At 37.2% G+C, this 15,986-nt stretch overlaps 1 protein-coding gene across 1 annotated transcript; it reads right to left on the bottom strand.

Moving 5' to 3' along the window:
• Positions 1-709: 709 nt before the first annotated feature.
• On the bottom strand, positions 710-10,938 carry galnt17 (polypeptide N-acetylgalactosaminyltransferase 17). Its single transcript, XM_056757419.1, has 12 exons — positions 10,383-10,938; positions 9,863-10,136; positions 9,214-9,397; positions 8,653-8,819; positions 7,892-8,066; positions 6,895-7,092; positions 5,661-5,778; positions 5,350-5,535; positions 4,820-4,957; positions 4,459-4,554; positions 2,985-3,146; positions 710-2,909 (listed from the first exon to the last, which is right to left on the bottom strand). Exons 1-12 carry the CDS (start codon positions 10,383-10,385, stop codon positions 2,763-2,765), a joined length of 1,848 nt encoding a protein of 615 aa, XP_056613397.1. The 5' UTR covers positions 10,386-10,938; the 3' UTR covers positions 710-2,762.
• Between the last annotated feature and the right edge of the window lie 5,048 nt (positions 10,939-15,986).

Raw genomic sequence — 15,986 nt, 5'->3', positions numbered from 1 at the left:
AATGTGTTGTAGTGTGGAGGTAAACTATTACATTTTTAATCTTGTCATAATGAACTCCAAAGTCATAAAGTGAATTGTATAGTTATAAAGCACCACCATTCCTAAATGATTCAAAGCTCAGCATAACATTCAACAAAATACCAAATGCCTCCACAACAAAGAAGCCCAGCAAGGAGATTTGCACAGCAGAACTGCCAGAGTTGCGTTTTAAGGGAAGATAAAAAAGAATATTTGCCCTAATTCCTGGGATTTAAATGCATAATAAAGAGCAGCTGAATTTTTATCAAGCCTCAAACATGTGGCGCAGTGTGCATGGCTGGGAGTTGTCAGTCATTCGGAGCCTGAAGCTTCACAGCAGGAGAGGTTTGCTAGAGTGTTGAGAAGAGCTCACAGGGGTATTAGTATGCACAGATGATGTGCTTTTAAGTTGGAACAGCCTTATCATCGCTGAAGAAAATGATTTTTATGTATGGGAGCTCTGCTGCTGGGTTCAGATCGCACTTCAGACTGTTGTCTTTATAAATAATCAACCGTTCATCACGTTAAGATTTTTTTGCACTTCAAAAAACTACAACAATAAAAACAACTGGTTATAATATGGAATTGTGTTTATTGGAAACTAATGATCTCTGTGGGTGTATATTGGTAATGTTACTGTAAAAAGACAACATTTTTCAAGTGATTATCCACGTAAAATGTATAAGAAAACTGCATTTTACTGTATTGTATTTATTTTTGAAATAAGGTAAAAAAATACAATTACAGAAAGAGACCGCTCCTGGTCACACCAGGAAATTTCAGTTTTTAAGGAACATTTTTTACAGTGTGGGTTATTGGCATATGGGAACCAACAGAACAATGTTACATCCTATTGCAATAAGACCCAATATAATAATAATTTTTATAATAATGCAATAATTTTTGTAATAGTTTTAATTGTTCACAACTGATTCTTCATGATGAGATTTATAGTGGAAACCATTCATATTTGAATTGCTTCATTTCAGCAGTAAGATTTGTTTCTTCTATGTGTTTGGCACTGTTACTGTTGGCATGATTTCTCGGGTTACGTTGTAAAATTACTGTTTACACACTGCACACTTCAAAAAAAATTTTTTTTACAGAATTATACTTTTAATTTTGTACAGATTTTTGAGGGGAAGTATAATGTAAAAAGCTGTAATTTTACAGAATTGTATATTATTTTTGTAAAGATTTTTCACATATAATGAAAAAAACTGTAATTTTATTGAATTTCACTGTTATTTTTCCTGACACATTTTTCATGTATGATGTAAAATAAAAATTACTGAATTTTTCTGTATTCTTTTATTTTGCTTACCTTCTTGTTAAGTAAGACAGATAATTAAACGTATAACACAACGTTGCACTACACCATTTGATTCAAATCAACCCCATACCGAAATGGAAGACATTGTGGAAAAAACATTTTAAGAAACTGTAGTTACATGTAGTGTTTATGACTCATTTACAGCGTTCTTATGTAACAGTGTTCAATCCCTGATGATAATTTTCCCATAGTTCCTTGGCCCACAGACTGGCCTTGCTTTAGAATGAGGTTCAGTGAAACAATATGACTACAGGAGCCATTCAACAGTAGCTACAGTCACCATAGTTACTGTAAAATTGCTTTCAGCGCACATATCACAATGTCTTCTGAGGGGCTGATGTGGAGAAAATATGCAATAAATAACTTATTTCAAGGTGCACTCCAGTATTATGGACCATGTTTAAAATCATTCACAACACTAACCGAATAGTAGTGTGATGATACATCAAAGATAATGGATATTAACAAGATGCATCACTAGCATATTGTGAATGGGAAGGGGGAAAGCTCTACATGGCCGCTCTAGCAAAAGAAGTCCCGCCTTCCAGTAAAAAGAGCCGATCTGCAATCAATAAAGATTGACTCTTCTCTTGCTCTACACGGAGCATCCTGATGCACTTTCCAATCTGTGTGGAATAGCTGAAAATAGCTGTTTTTGTAGCGCAATTTAAGCTTTAGAAACCAAAGTTATGGTACAGTTGATGTTAAAATATTGGTTGGAAATAGGATATGTAATTGTGATTTTTGCAAGTGATTTCAGAAATATTTGTCTTACATCTATTCAAGTAGATGGATTGTGGTCTTGCTATGAATGAAATTGCTGCCCGGATCGTTGCAAACATGGGCGCCAAGTGCCACGACTCCCTTAAATGGGCTACATTCGCAATATCTGGCAACACAGTATAATAATAACTGAGTGCACCTTTAAACAAAAAACTAAATAAGTTAAAATAAAAACAAAAAAACGGATTTTAAGAACCTTAAAAAAGGATAGAAAAAACACAATAGTTAAAATTGAAATACACCATTTACAGGCATGTGAACTTATTTTCCAGGACTAAATATAACTAAACCTACATATATAGAATTGAAGTATAGACTAAAATGATGTATACATTTATATGTAGTAACTGTTTGCAATGTAGCTGATGATCAACTTTAGTCGTTTTGGTTTCAGCAGTCATAACTGGAGTTATTGTTTCTCAGTAAAAGACTGAGCCATAAATGAATCAAACAAAAACATAAAGAATACAAAACATGCTCTCCTGAGATAAACTTAAACATGACTAGCACCCCCTTGGCTAAGGGTTGACATGTGTGAGATCTCCAAACTGGAATCAAGTTCCTAAACACTGATGAAGGCTGGAAAGTCCAAACTTTCAGCATGTGGCAGTCTTATCGTAGCCCGGGTTTATTGGCCTTGTTCTGCATACAGTGTATTCTTGAAGTTCCACCTCTGGCCAGTGCATGCACGCAGGACCAGAGCGTATCCGAAGTAGACGTTAGCTTGCACTATCTCAAGACACCGTCCCGTAGCTCGGTTGATAATCGATTCATTCTTCAGGGAAGACATAAAATCACGTTAGAGACAAAAATGACTTTTTACGCTTATATAAAAATGAGACCAACTCACCTGTGCAAAATGCCAAGTTTTCTGGCTTACACTGGAGAATTTCTCACAGTTAAGGAGCTGAGGGTGTCTGCTGATTTTATCATCCACCACACAGCGAGTGTCTTCGCCAGTGCTTCCCAGAGGACCCAGGAAAAGATAACCCTCCTTAGTGTAGCGGCCCAGCTATTAACAGGCCACAGAGGCGATGAAGTGAATTTATTTAATACTGCAATTTGGTAATTGGGTCACTGTGTAATTTAGGGCCTTTTGGCATCTGAAGCTGATGATATTTGTTTTAGTGTTTTGGCAGTTATGATTATTTTTCATAATGATAATTTTTTATAATTATTTGCTGGGTCAAATTGTAGTAAATTGGTCAAGAATGGATTTTGCAATTGTGGGCTCCAGACTGACCCTGCTTGCTTCAATTGCATTCATTTATGTTCATTGCATTTATTGCTTCATATTTTAAACAAAATACATTTTACAAAATTTATGAAGATCATTAATGGGGCATATAAAGTGCAAATATTATTGTTCTGCATACATTTTTTTAAGTTTTCTAGACCGTGTCTAATGTAAAGAGCAGACTGGAATAAATTTCAATGCTGGTTCAAGCTTTTTTGTTTTGGTGCCATGAAAAAGCAAAGAGATGCTTGGTTAAAGTGATAGTTCACCCAAAAATGAACTCACTCTCTTGTCATATCAAACCTGTATGACTTTCTTTGTTGCAGGACACAAAATAAGATGTTTTGAAGAATTTTGGTAAACAAACAGCCCAACCCATTCACTTGGATTGAGTTTTGTGTCCATACAATGGAAGTCAACGGAGGTGATGTTGTTCAGATACCGACATTCTTCAAAATATCTTCTTTTGTGTTCTACAGAAGAAAGAAAGTCATACAGGTTTGAAATGACATGAGGGTGAATAAATGACAGAATTTACTCACCCTGATGTCAATTTTTTTATTGTGGCCAAAATAATTAGGGATTCGAATATTATCATAAAATATATAATGTGTCTTTTAATAAATAATTTTATCAATATATTGTATCTTTAATTTTGTATTTCCTTTTTTTTGGCCGAATGAAAATGTAAGGCAGAGGGAGAGTTTGTAACCATTTTGGCTTTTTAAACAAAATATCGAATGGGCACCAGCTTCTATGTTGAAGCGTCAACCCGAAACTGGCACTAAATTAATAAGATATTATAATATTTGTAGTATTAACATAATATCAATAATCACTTATTATATCAATAATCAAAATCAAATCTACTGATTTCAACAAACCTACTATTGACACTATTGACTATAATACACAGTCCCCCTGATACTTCATTGCTTGGTTGTCAGTGATGAATGAAACACACAAAACTGTGTCATGAAGAAAGTCCCTGTAGTCATAACCTATTTCCTGCAGTCTGTAGAGTGAGTCGGGGTTTAGTGGAGGTCAGGCCTGTGGAGATGTGCGGCTGAGAGGTGTTTGTCTTTACCTGAGGGCCCCAGCCGTGACAGGGGTGAAGAGTTACTGTGTGGTTTTCTTTTATGCCCTGGTCCACACACAGATGAGTCACATTGGTATTGCGAACCTAGAACAAATTTTTAAAAGGAGTTGAACAACTTTAGGCTGCTTTTTGTTTAACATAAAGTTATGTCGCTTTGATCATTCTTCTTTTGTTGGAGCTAAATAATGATTTAATAGACAGATACTAGATAGTTCACTCAACAATAAAATTCTGTCATCACTTATTAACCCTCATGTTGTTCCAAAGCTGTAAAGGACTCACACAAAAGAAGATATTTTGTGAACTGTTTTTTGTGTCGATGTCAATGGGGCCAATGTTATCCACTTACTTCTCCATAAAACAGGGTGTCGTTATATATCCTCATCTCTGGATAGATATTGTCAAGGTACCACTCAAAGTTTTTGCACTCCAGTTTTTTCCTGAGCTCTACTCTCTGGGAAATATCTCCGTAATCAATTCCATGGTTCTGCAAAGATGAAAAAATGAGTGTGTTTGAAAATGACAAGAAAGGATATTTCTGCATGTAACAAATCTCAATAAAAGGGAAGGAAGGAGTCGGGAACCGGCAAACATTTAAACATTTAATAAATTAATATAACAGCCGGCGGCCCCTCACGGACGACCGCCGGCGAACAAAACATGAACATAAATATAAATACAAACATAACATAAGTTCAGGCCCGGTCCTCTCTCTTCGACGGTCCGGTCGCTCGTTCCTTTTATGCTCCCATCTCCTACGTGATTCGAGCCCGGTGTGCGCAAAGCTGGCGCTAATTCACAATTACTCACCGGACTCGAACCACGGTCTCGCCCCGCCTACTCTACTACACTGCACTATTGCAATTTGTTCTTATTTACCTTCATTGGGAGATTCCATGCCAAATAGACGTTGGATTTATACTGGTCCATCCAGACTTCGGCCACACGAAGGGCGTTTCGTCTAGTGTGGAAGGCGATGTTACTGTGGTAAGGCTTTTTTGTTCTAGCAATATGGGCCACTCGGGAACAGGGCAGGACTTCCATGCTGCCTCCACACAACCAAACCTGGCATTTAAAAAAACACACCAAAAACAGACGTTTTTAAACGTATGTTTTATATTAAAGCTCTCTGGTCTGAGCTTGGCTACAAGCGCTCTACTTTAGTGCGGAGATACAGGCGGCACACTTACCCTGATTCCCAGCTCTATATTTTCACCTCCATACACGTCCATTCCTGCATCCAACAGGCCCAGTTCCCCGAAGTATTCCCGGTTTACCAAAAATGAGCAGCCTATCATTGCGGGTGTCCTGAAAAACACTTTCACACTTAGTATCTGCAATGCTTTTTCTAATATACATAATGATTGAGTTAATGCCTTCTTTAGCCATGTGTTAGGGTCACTTTTAAGCCCATGTTCAAGTTTTAAGTTTAAAGCCCAAAATTTTTATTCTGTCATCATTTACTCTTGTCATTTCAAACCTGTATGACTTACTTTTCTTCTGCAGAACACAAAAGAAGATATTTTAAAGAATGTTGTTAACCGACACACATTGACTTGCATTGGTCCATGCAAAAGTGAATGGGTGCCGGTGCTGTTCGGTAACCCATTCTCCTAAAAAAAAAAATTTTGAGTTCTGCAGAAGATAGAAAGTAAAACAAGTTAAAAGTGACAAGAGGATGAGTAAATGATGACAGATTTTTCATTTTTGGGTGAACTATCCCTTTAAGCAATGTTTCCTAACCTTAAAAGCTTTTCAAAACCTATGTGGTTCTAACACTGAATTGTGGATGCCAAAGTCTTAAAATTTGAAACAACTCAGAGCTGGAATCTCACGATGGGTTATTTTGTAAAAGGAATCCTATTATAAACGAAACAATGCTTATGTCTTTAAATATTCATGTGTTTTGTGCAGTGTGGCATAAACTTTCATTGTGCCGTGTCTCAGCATCAAAGGTAAAATGTCAAAAGGTGATGTCAAGTGCTCCCCTGTTTTCCTTTCATTTGGTTTCTTTGTTTGCTTTTGTAGTATGTTTCAGAACACAACCAGAGCAAATGTATGATTTACAAGATGACATTTCTATGAATAAACAAGCATCCATTCAACCCGGCAGCAATGTTATAATCTTGTAAATACTAAAATAATATGAAAATCAATGTAAATATGATATGACGATATAAACCCAACGTTTACAAATGTAAAATGTGAAATCTCAAAACCTGGCAACCCGGGGTTATATCGTAATCCTATGCGATTTTCAGAGGAAACATCTCAGACTAGGTTAATACTGAGAGAAACAAAACTGAGAACTTCATCAAATCCACTGAGCTATAAAAGAGCAACATCAGAGCATTCAAACTTTCCTTACGTTATTCCAGTAACTCCAAACTAATATTCAGAATGAAAATGTCAGCAGAATCATACCTGATAGGTGCAGATGTGTCTCCTTCATCCCACCACTGTTTAGGTGGACTAATATACATACACCAGAGTTCCCAGTTATAGCCGTGGCCGGAGTTCTCGTAGCGCTCCAGTTCAAATGTCTCATCCTTAATGTTATCTACGGACGGCAGTATGACCCTCTTATGGTTCTCTTTGATTCTAAACAGAACTGGTTCAGCCCTGATGGGGGGTTGGAGAGGTTAGATCATTATAAGCAAAACTTTATCGCAGCACAAATAGCATTTCTTGCATCCATCCTGTGGAGTCCTCTCCCTCTATTCACATCAGCCAATAAGATGGAGTTATATAGAGCATAATATAGAGCATTTTGAGGAAGAGTTGAAGCTGAAGGAAGGTTGGCCATGTTAACATTGGTTTTCCATAGTCTAGTAAGTGAATTGTCACATCTATTACGGTCCATATTTCTCATTAATGGTAACATAATTTTTTTTAAACAAAATAACTTCTTTGTGGTCTATGAAAAGGCATTCCTCATTAGGTATTATTAATTTAATCAAATATTCAATATATTGTTAATAAACAGTATAGATTCTCTGAGTGTTTATATTCCACGTTTTGATTGAAAGTGTCTCATCCATAACTCTAGAATTGCCCATGTGACAAAATTGCATATGTATATGAGGTCAAAATCTGAATTTCAGTGGTTCTCAACAGGCGGCAGTGGCCCACAATGGGACCCCAGCCTCAGGATGACATAACATTTAAAATTAGACCAAATGTGCATTAAAATACATTTTAAAACAACTACAATTTTCTTATCTCGGATTTGAGTGTATATTCATTTTATATTGAATAAACACTTTTCCAGTTGATATCAAGCTATGAAATATTTGATTGGGTAGAAGTTTTGAGTTTTTGTGAGCGAGAGAAGGGCCTTTGAATATTGTTCAATACAGTGGGGGGGGCCTTGGAGTCAAAATGGTTGAGAAAATAACTAGGTGTGATCCAATGTTCTCACCAAGCAGGCGTAAACTCAACATGTGCATCGAAGAACCCAGTCACCTCCCCGGTGGCCACCTTCCAGCCCTCGATGCGAGCACGGATGAGTCCCTCTCTCTTCTGATTTCGTACTATCTTGATAAGACCTGGGTAGCGCTTGTTGAGATACTCCTCTAGTGGTCCTTTCAGCTGTTCTGTCGTGCAAAAATACACAAACACAATCAGCATCAATCAGAAATCTTGTTTCATGGTGCCCGGCTGCTTTCTCGCTGTGCTTCAACCACACCGGAGGGAACAAGTCTTGTGTGCCAAAACTCCGTTTGACTTTGTTGTGTGATACAGAGATCAATACCTTCCCCATTTCTTGGAAAGAGTTTGCTTTCCCCACTGTCATCAGCTCCCCGAGAAACAACTGGAGAATCACTAAAATTATGAGGACAGAAATGGGTGTGTTAGCTGTCTGCCCTCTCATTTCAGCAAATGCAGGCTTTCCCTTCGTGCTGATGGACGGCTGGCTCTGCGCCACAGGCTCAAGCCAACAATGTGATTGGAACTGTCTCACTGGGAAACATGAACACACACTCTGATACAACAGACAGGCATGAACGACGTCAGAAAAGGATGCCACTTGGCAAGCAATTCGCAGTTGTACATGTTGACACTCGAGCTGTTAAACGCAGAACATTAGTTTACAGATTTTTTTTGACCTGGTTTCTACTTTTAACCTATTTTCCAGTCTGGAAGTAATATTGTTATTACTAATATAATTTGAAATCTCACCATCATCGCTGTTGTCATCCACTAAGATGATCTCCTTTAAGAGATGGGATGGAGTGTGATTGACAGCGGAATGGACTGAACGCAGTATGACAGACAACGCCTCATTCACGAAGATGAAGATCATGGAGATCTGCGGTAAGTCGCGAGGATAAAAGGCCCTCTTGCATCTGCAAAAATACACAAACACGGACACAAAAGAAAAAACTCTCATTAATACCGAAACAAAGCACCAGACTCTTGTAAGCATTGGTACACAAGAAGCTCAGACATAACATGTATTTATAGAACCTTTTTTAGAAACAAAAATAGTCAAGTTCCTCTCATACACCATGACATTATTCACGTATTATCTGCTCAGACTTAAGAAAAACTTGCATTATTACATTTGGCTGTTGCTTTTATCCAAAGCGACTGACAGGGAATTCAAGCTTAACATTTGATCAATATGTGTATTTTCTCAACCTTTATGCTGCTACCGTAAAGCTCTATCAAATGCTTAAAAAACTTTTTTTTAGTGATGCATCTATAAAAATAGGTTTCTCAGTTTTACAAGGAACTCACTTGCTCGGCCGATAGTCCGGAATAGACCTATCCAGAGAAATTTTGTCACTCAGAAATGCATTGTAGCCATATTTCTCCCTCAAGTATTTGGCCTCCTTTTCTTCCGTCGGCAAAAGCGTTGCTGGCAGTCCTCCTCTACCGCGGCCTCCAAAACCCTCGATGAGTCCAAGAGACTTGGACAAACCTGTTGAACACAATTGCTTCAATGAATACAGTGTTGTTACTGTATTAATATGAATCCTAAAAGGCTAAAATACAACATGTTTAGCCGTTTGTGATATTAAAGGGATATTTCACTCAAAAATGTGTCCATCGTTTACCCACTTTCATGTCATTCCAAACAGAAATGACTTTCTTTCTTCTATAGAACTCAAAAGAAGATATTTTGAAGAAAGTCTGTATAACCAAACAACGTCAACTCTTATTGACTTCAATGGAAGGCCTATGGCACAAAACCACTGAAACGTGTCTCGAAATATCTTCTTTCTTGTTCAGAACAAAGAGTTTTTCAATAATACGTGGGTGAATAAATGAGGACAAAATGTATTTGCGGGAATTATTCCTTTAATATTAGAAACACAAATGGGGTAAACTTGTGCGGGGCAAAATGGAAATCCTACAGATATGTTAAGACATTTAAAAGAATCACCGTTGAGCTGTCTGTACACTACATCTTCCAGTGATCCCAGTCTCTTTAACAGGACATCATGAGAGATGCTGATCTCCTGAGCAGATCCATTGGTGTGCGTCTGCAGTCTCGCGTCGGCAGCCGCTTGATGAGTTTTGATCGCGAATCTATTGCACTTGCCCCAAAAAGTGATGAACCCGACCACCGTGAACACATTAAGCACCAGTAAGATTTTCCATCTTCTCATCACAAACGCCATGAAAGATGTTGGTGTCCTGAATCCGGCAAATCGCATCTTGAAAGACACAGATTCAACTCATGATGCAAAAGGGATGCAGACCTCGAAAGCGTTCAATGCATCACCATTATACTGTAGCCTAACGTAGGTTTTAAAACAATCCTTTTATATTGTTAACTGGATAAAACAAACAACACGATAATGAGGATGAAATCAGCGACAGACGTTACGCAAAACACGACTGTTTTTTATGGCTACATAATATCATTTAGCCAATATAATAACCATAACATTTCAGCCTACCATTTCGGATTGGTAAAACGCATCCTGCACTTGATATCCTTGCGTGTGATGTCATCCGTATTTGTTGTTAACACTATTTGTCTTATTAATAAATATAATTCAACGTATTTTAACTCAATTTATTCAATATCTACACTGGCTACTTTAAAGAGCCACGGGCTCGTATACCGCAGATCGTCATAAGGACATGTGCCAGTTCAATAGAAAAGTCCTCATTGACAGCTCCTCCACTGGAGATGGCAGGAGATGATTTATGAGGTCAGGTTTATCTTCTGTCGATGTAGAAAACGTGCGAATTTGCCCTGGATAAGCAGAAGTATGTAAGATCCGTCTACTTCAGATACGAGACTCCGCAGACGCAACATCGTCTCGAGCAGGATTCAGCAGCCCTGATCGCATCAAATCCAGAGTTCATGGTCAACGGTGTTTTCAATCCCTCAGTTATGAGTTCGTTTCCCTTTACGGCGTTTATTCAATAGCAGCACGCATCATGTGCCATCCACACGTCTGTTTTCTACTGTTTCCTCATCAATCGTTTGGTCCACATAATGCTGGATTGCGCCTCAGATGGAAAACACGGAATGGATGATCCAATTGGAGCTTGGATCACTATATTTATGCAGGAGAAGTAGTTGGCCTCGGTTGCATAGATAAAAGGTGGATTTTTTTTACATCCATACATTTTCTCAATGTGGACTAGTGTAGTGCTGAGAAATGATTTAAGAGTCTTAGTTAAAGAGATTTACATTTACATATTTTGGCAGACGCTTTTATCCAAAGGGACTTACATTTCATTATCCTATACATTTTTACATAGGTATGTGCAATCCCCTGGGATTGAACCCACAACCTTATGTTGTTAACTCAATGCTCTTACCAATGAGCTACAGGAAAACTGGTGTTGTAGTTGAGTCCACCAAAACAAAGACCAAGACCATAGGGTGTCGAGACCAAGATAAGACAAGACTATGAGGGCCCGAGGCCAAGACAAGCAGACGCTTTTATCCAAAGGAACTTTCATTTCATTATCCTATACATTTTTACATAGGTATATGCAATCCCCTGGGATTGAACCCACAACCTTATGTTGTTAACGCAATGCTCTTACCAATGAGCTACAGGAAAGCTGGTGTTGGAGTTGAGTCCACCAAAACAAAGACCAAGACCATAGGGTGTCGAGACCAAGATAAGACAAGACTTTGAGGGCCCGAGACCAAGACAAGACCAAGGCAGGCCGAGGACAAGTCCAGACCAAGACCAGCACTCCCAAAATTCATTCAACAGATCCACAAAACACTCAAAAATAATAATAGAAGTAACTTGGGTGATTTATTGTGAAGGAATGTATGTGTAGGATGTTTCATGTTTTATCACCCGCCTATGGTAACATATTACATTTTTTATGCAGATAAAAATTCCAACACGTAATAACAAAAAAGGTAAATTCCCAAGATAAATTTGAGTCTGTGACTGTCAACAAAACAAAACATTCAGTGACTTAATTTGTTTTATTGCTTTTTTTATCTAATCAATAGCAAAATAGCTGTGTATTGCTCAGAAATGCACACAAGTTCAGATTTGTTAGGGACTCACCAAAATAGAACAAAAAAGCGTGTTTAATTGTGTCTGAAACTTAAGCCACTTTTTATCTCAAGGTTTATTGAATAATTATACAAAATCAATATCACATCAGATAAAATAAAATTATTTATAAAATAAAAACAAGATACAGTACAAGTACATTTTTTGTAATCACATCTCAGATATTGTTGGCCTTTGTGTGCATTCATTTTGTTGACCTATTTCTTTAAGACAATCCCCCATTCTTCTCTTACCAGCAGTAAGAGTGACAAAAGTAACAGAAGAATCAAATAAGGAACAAGTGGTGAAGGCTTTTAATGCCAGAAGGGCAATTCCCTGAAAATGTCAACCTTACCACGAAAACATTTTACCAGCAGTTTTTACTATGGTAACAGCACAGATTTTAACACTTGGTGGTTCAAATACCCATGTGAGACCTCTCTACAAATTTATAAGGCTTTTGCTTTATTTTTAGTGCATGATTTTTCATAGTCAGGTAAGGGCCATTTTCAGGATTGTCACATCCATAACGCTACATATTCCTCATAAATGGATACATGAAAATGAATATAAAGTAACTATCTGATGTTCTATAAAGAGGCATCCCTGCTCCATTTATCGGGTATTGCTTCAAGATTGTGCATTTCATTTTACAGAAATCCAACAAAGTTTGTCGTCTCCAGAAAAAGACGCATCCTTTTTTGGTCACATCCATGACGCATATTTACTTCCCTTTTTTAAATATATATTTTTTTCATAGACTGACATTTTTTTATGTTTAGACTCTATCAAGAAGGGTATGGCAAAATATAAACAGATGGTTCAATACAATCGTAAGAAATTCATTCTCTGAGCATTTTTATGTGATGTCCATAACGCAAAATGTCACCTACATAACGCTGGAATTGTCCAGAAGTTTTACATCCAATCACATGAATGATGTTAACACATTCATCAGACCAGCAATTTAGTGTTATTCCCATAGTTCTGGTCTTGACCGGTCTTGAAATAAAATCCAGAGACCACTAAGTCTGAGACCAAGACAAGACCTAGACAAAAGACAGACAAGACCAAGATCTTGAAACCAAGACCGGCCTCGAGTACTACAACACTAAGCATAGGTCATGTACAATGAAATGTTTTAAAAATATATTGTTGTTGCATATTTTTGTAGCCGTCATCTTACTCTAAATGTCCATTGGATGAGTGGATTTTTTCGGTGATTTCCCTCTCTGTTATACCTTTAAAATGCATGAGTTTAGGAAGAAATAGGTCACCCAGATAGCCTGAGGAATTGATATGCCTGGCTGCAGTAACTTCTCAGCACAGTCGTGTAATTCCCTTCTCCCTGTGTCTACTTCACACACAAAACTGCATCATGTAACCTATATGTCCTTCATAGTAGCCTACTGACATTCCTGTGTCTGATGACTTCATAAACAGGAAGTGGCATAATGAGGCTGAAAACAGAGATGAAAGTGTAAGCGAGGATGCAGAATCCAATACATAAAGCTGCACTAAAAATAATCTAGGGGGCCACACCCAAAACAATCAACATCTGAGTTTGTGTTCAGCATGATAACTGTAATGAATCAAAAACAAATAACAAAGGCTTACTTTCATTCTTTTGCAGAACACAAAATAAGATATTTTGATGAATATTGGAATACAAAAAAAAATCAGACCCCAATGACTTCCACGGTATGGACTGAAAACACTGAGACATTTCTCAAAATATCTTCGTTTGTGGTTGAATAATGTAAATGATGCTAGATTTTTTTTATTTTGGATGAACTTAAAACAGGCACATTTTAGATGAATAAAAGATCAGACTCGAGCTTGTGACGGAGAGCAGAGAGAATTGTGTAAAAATTGTGACTTTATTTCTCACCTAAACTCATAAATGAGGTCAGGAGGAGAGTGGTTGGTTAACAGGGCGATGAGTTGTGTTCGGGTCACAGAATGAGATGCTGACAGCTGCTACATTATTTTACAAGTAAAGTTTAAAGGTAAGTGACGACGGGATGTGTGGAGGGATAGGAGAGAAACAAGAAAAAGATGTAAGAAGTATGCGTAGGATGAAAGTGTCGATTCTGGAAAGGGGAATACGAAAATAGTGTTGATTGATGTCAGAAAAGAGGTTGTGAAGAAGGGCATGATGCTTATGTTGTGTGCAGGGCTGAATCAAGATCTTGTGCTCTTTGACATCATCTGCTTGTGATTTGGTGTCTGCAGAAATTTCTGGGGTTGTTTATAGGATTTCTGTTTTATTAGCATTTAAACAAATACTGTTTTTTCAACAAATGGTTCATTTTCTAAGTTAAGTTCAACCAATGATTTTGGTTGTCTATGTTTTACCCAACTATGGGTTGACAACAACCCAGCATTTTTACAGTGTTGCAGTTATAGTCTAACCTTATAAAACCTTAAGAAGGATTTAAAATGTTATGTTGGACTGTATGCATTGTTGCAATAGGCAAAATCCCTATAATCATAAACAGTTAAATCCTATTAAATATATACTTGTAACAATACAATAATTTTCATAATTAACAGGTATTTCTTAACATTTGTAAATGCGTAAAAAAATTCTGTCATCATTTACTCATCCTCTTGTCATTTCAAACCTGTATGACTTTCTGCAGAACGCAAAAGAAGATATTTTAAAGAACGTTGTTGACAGCCCCCCATTCACTTGCATTCGAGTTATCAACAGTTTTCAAATTATCTTCTTTTGCGTTCTGCAGAAAAAAGAAAGTCATACATTATGACATAATTTTCATTTTGAAGGTGAACTAATCCTTTAATGTGTATTAACATTAGTCAAAATAGTTTCAGCATTTAATGCCAATTCAGTTGTTCACGTCATGTGCATTAACTAATGTGAACAGATGGAACTTTTGATTTAAAATGTATTAGTAAATGCTAAATATAACATGAACTAATAATAAATGCTGTAGAAGTATTGTTCATTAGTTCATGATAGCTTATGCAGTAACTAATATAAACAACTACAACCTAAATAATATACTAAATGAATAACACCATATTGACTGATGAAAAATCATATAACCCCGCTTCACTGTTCACATTCTTGACATTCATTTGTATATCCTATAGGCTATTCTGTCTATTGTGTTTCAAGTTTGTTCAGCCTGACTGTCACCACAGCCTAAATATACAATAATATGCTGTCAAGGCCTGTCTGGGAACAGCTTCAAAATTTGCACCTATTTTAGAATGCCTAGCATGCGGCTCCCTCAGCCATTTGTTGAGTTTGCCTCTTAAATTGCCTACAAACTCAGTTTGCTGACTGTTGTTCTCAAGGTGAGACACTATTATAGTGCTCTTTGACATTTTAATGTGATCACTGAAAGTATTATGTTCATTATTATTCACGTGATGTGTTTTAATGCCTGTCTGCAGCCAGCCAGTGTCATTTCTAGTATTAGCCTAATATTTCAGAGACGATGAAATTGATATTTTCAGAGACAATTTCACACAAGTTTACTCTCACATGTTTATCTCTAAAAAAAGAAACTGAGAACATTTGTTTAAAATAAGGCAAAAGATATCTGTTTTTATCCTTTCTACAGTGGATATCACACTTGTTCCATCTGAAACTTTAACGCACCTGTTGTTGATCACCTTCTATTGGAAGTCACACATCTGCTGGTTGTCAGGCTTGTTCTCATGCTGTCAGTTTGTGGTAAAGCTTCAGTGCAGCCCTGCATCCTAGTATGCTGCGTTACTCATATGCTTCTCGGAAGTAAATGATCAATAATTTCATCAATGCCATTTTGCTCTTTTCCTCTTATTGCATAACGCAGCTAAGCGGTAAAAGCTCTTAAACAGCTTTTTTAGAAAGACACACTTCAAAGGCTTTGGCTGGATCTGTTACTTAGTCACCAAGTTAACGTTATACCCCAAGGCTTTTAAGTGAATATAACAGAACTGCATTTATCTACATCATCTCTTCTCTGAAGTCTTTCATGGTGTCTGGTGTAAGGCTTAGCTTATGAA

The sequence above is a fragment of the Triplophysa dalaica genome, chromosome 9 (assembly GCF_015846415.1).
Source record: "Triplophysa dalaica isolate WHDGS20190420 chromosome 9, ASM1584641v1, whole genome shotgun sequence".
NCBI lineage: Eukaryota > Metazoa > Chordata > Actinopteri > Cypriniformes > Nemacheilidae > Triplophysa > Triplophysa dalaica.
Note: the sequence above shows the minus strand (reverse complement) of the source record. Positions and strands in the feature narration are given on the sequence as shown.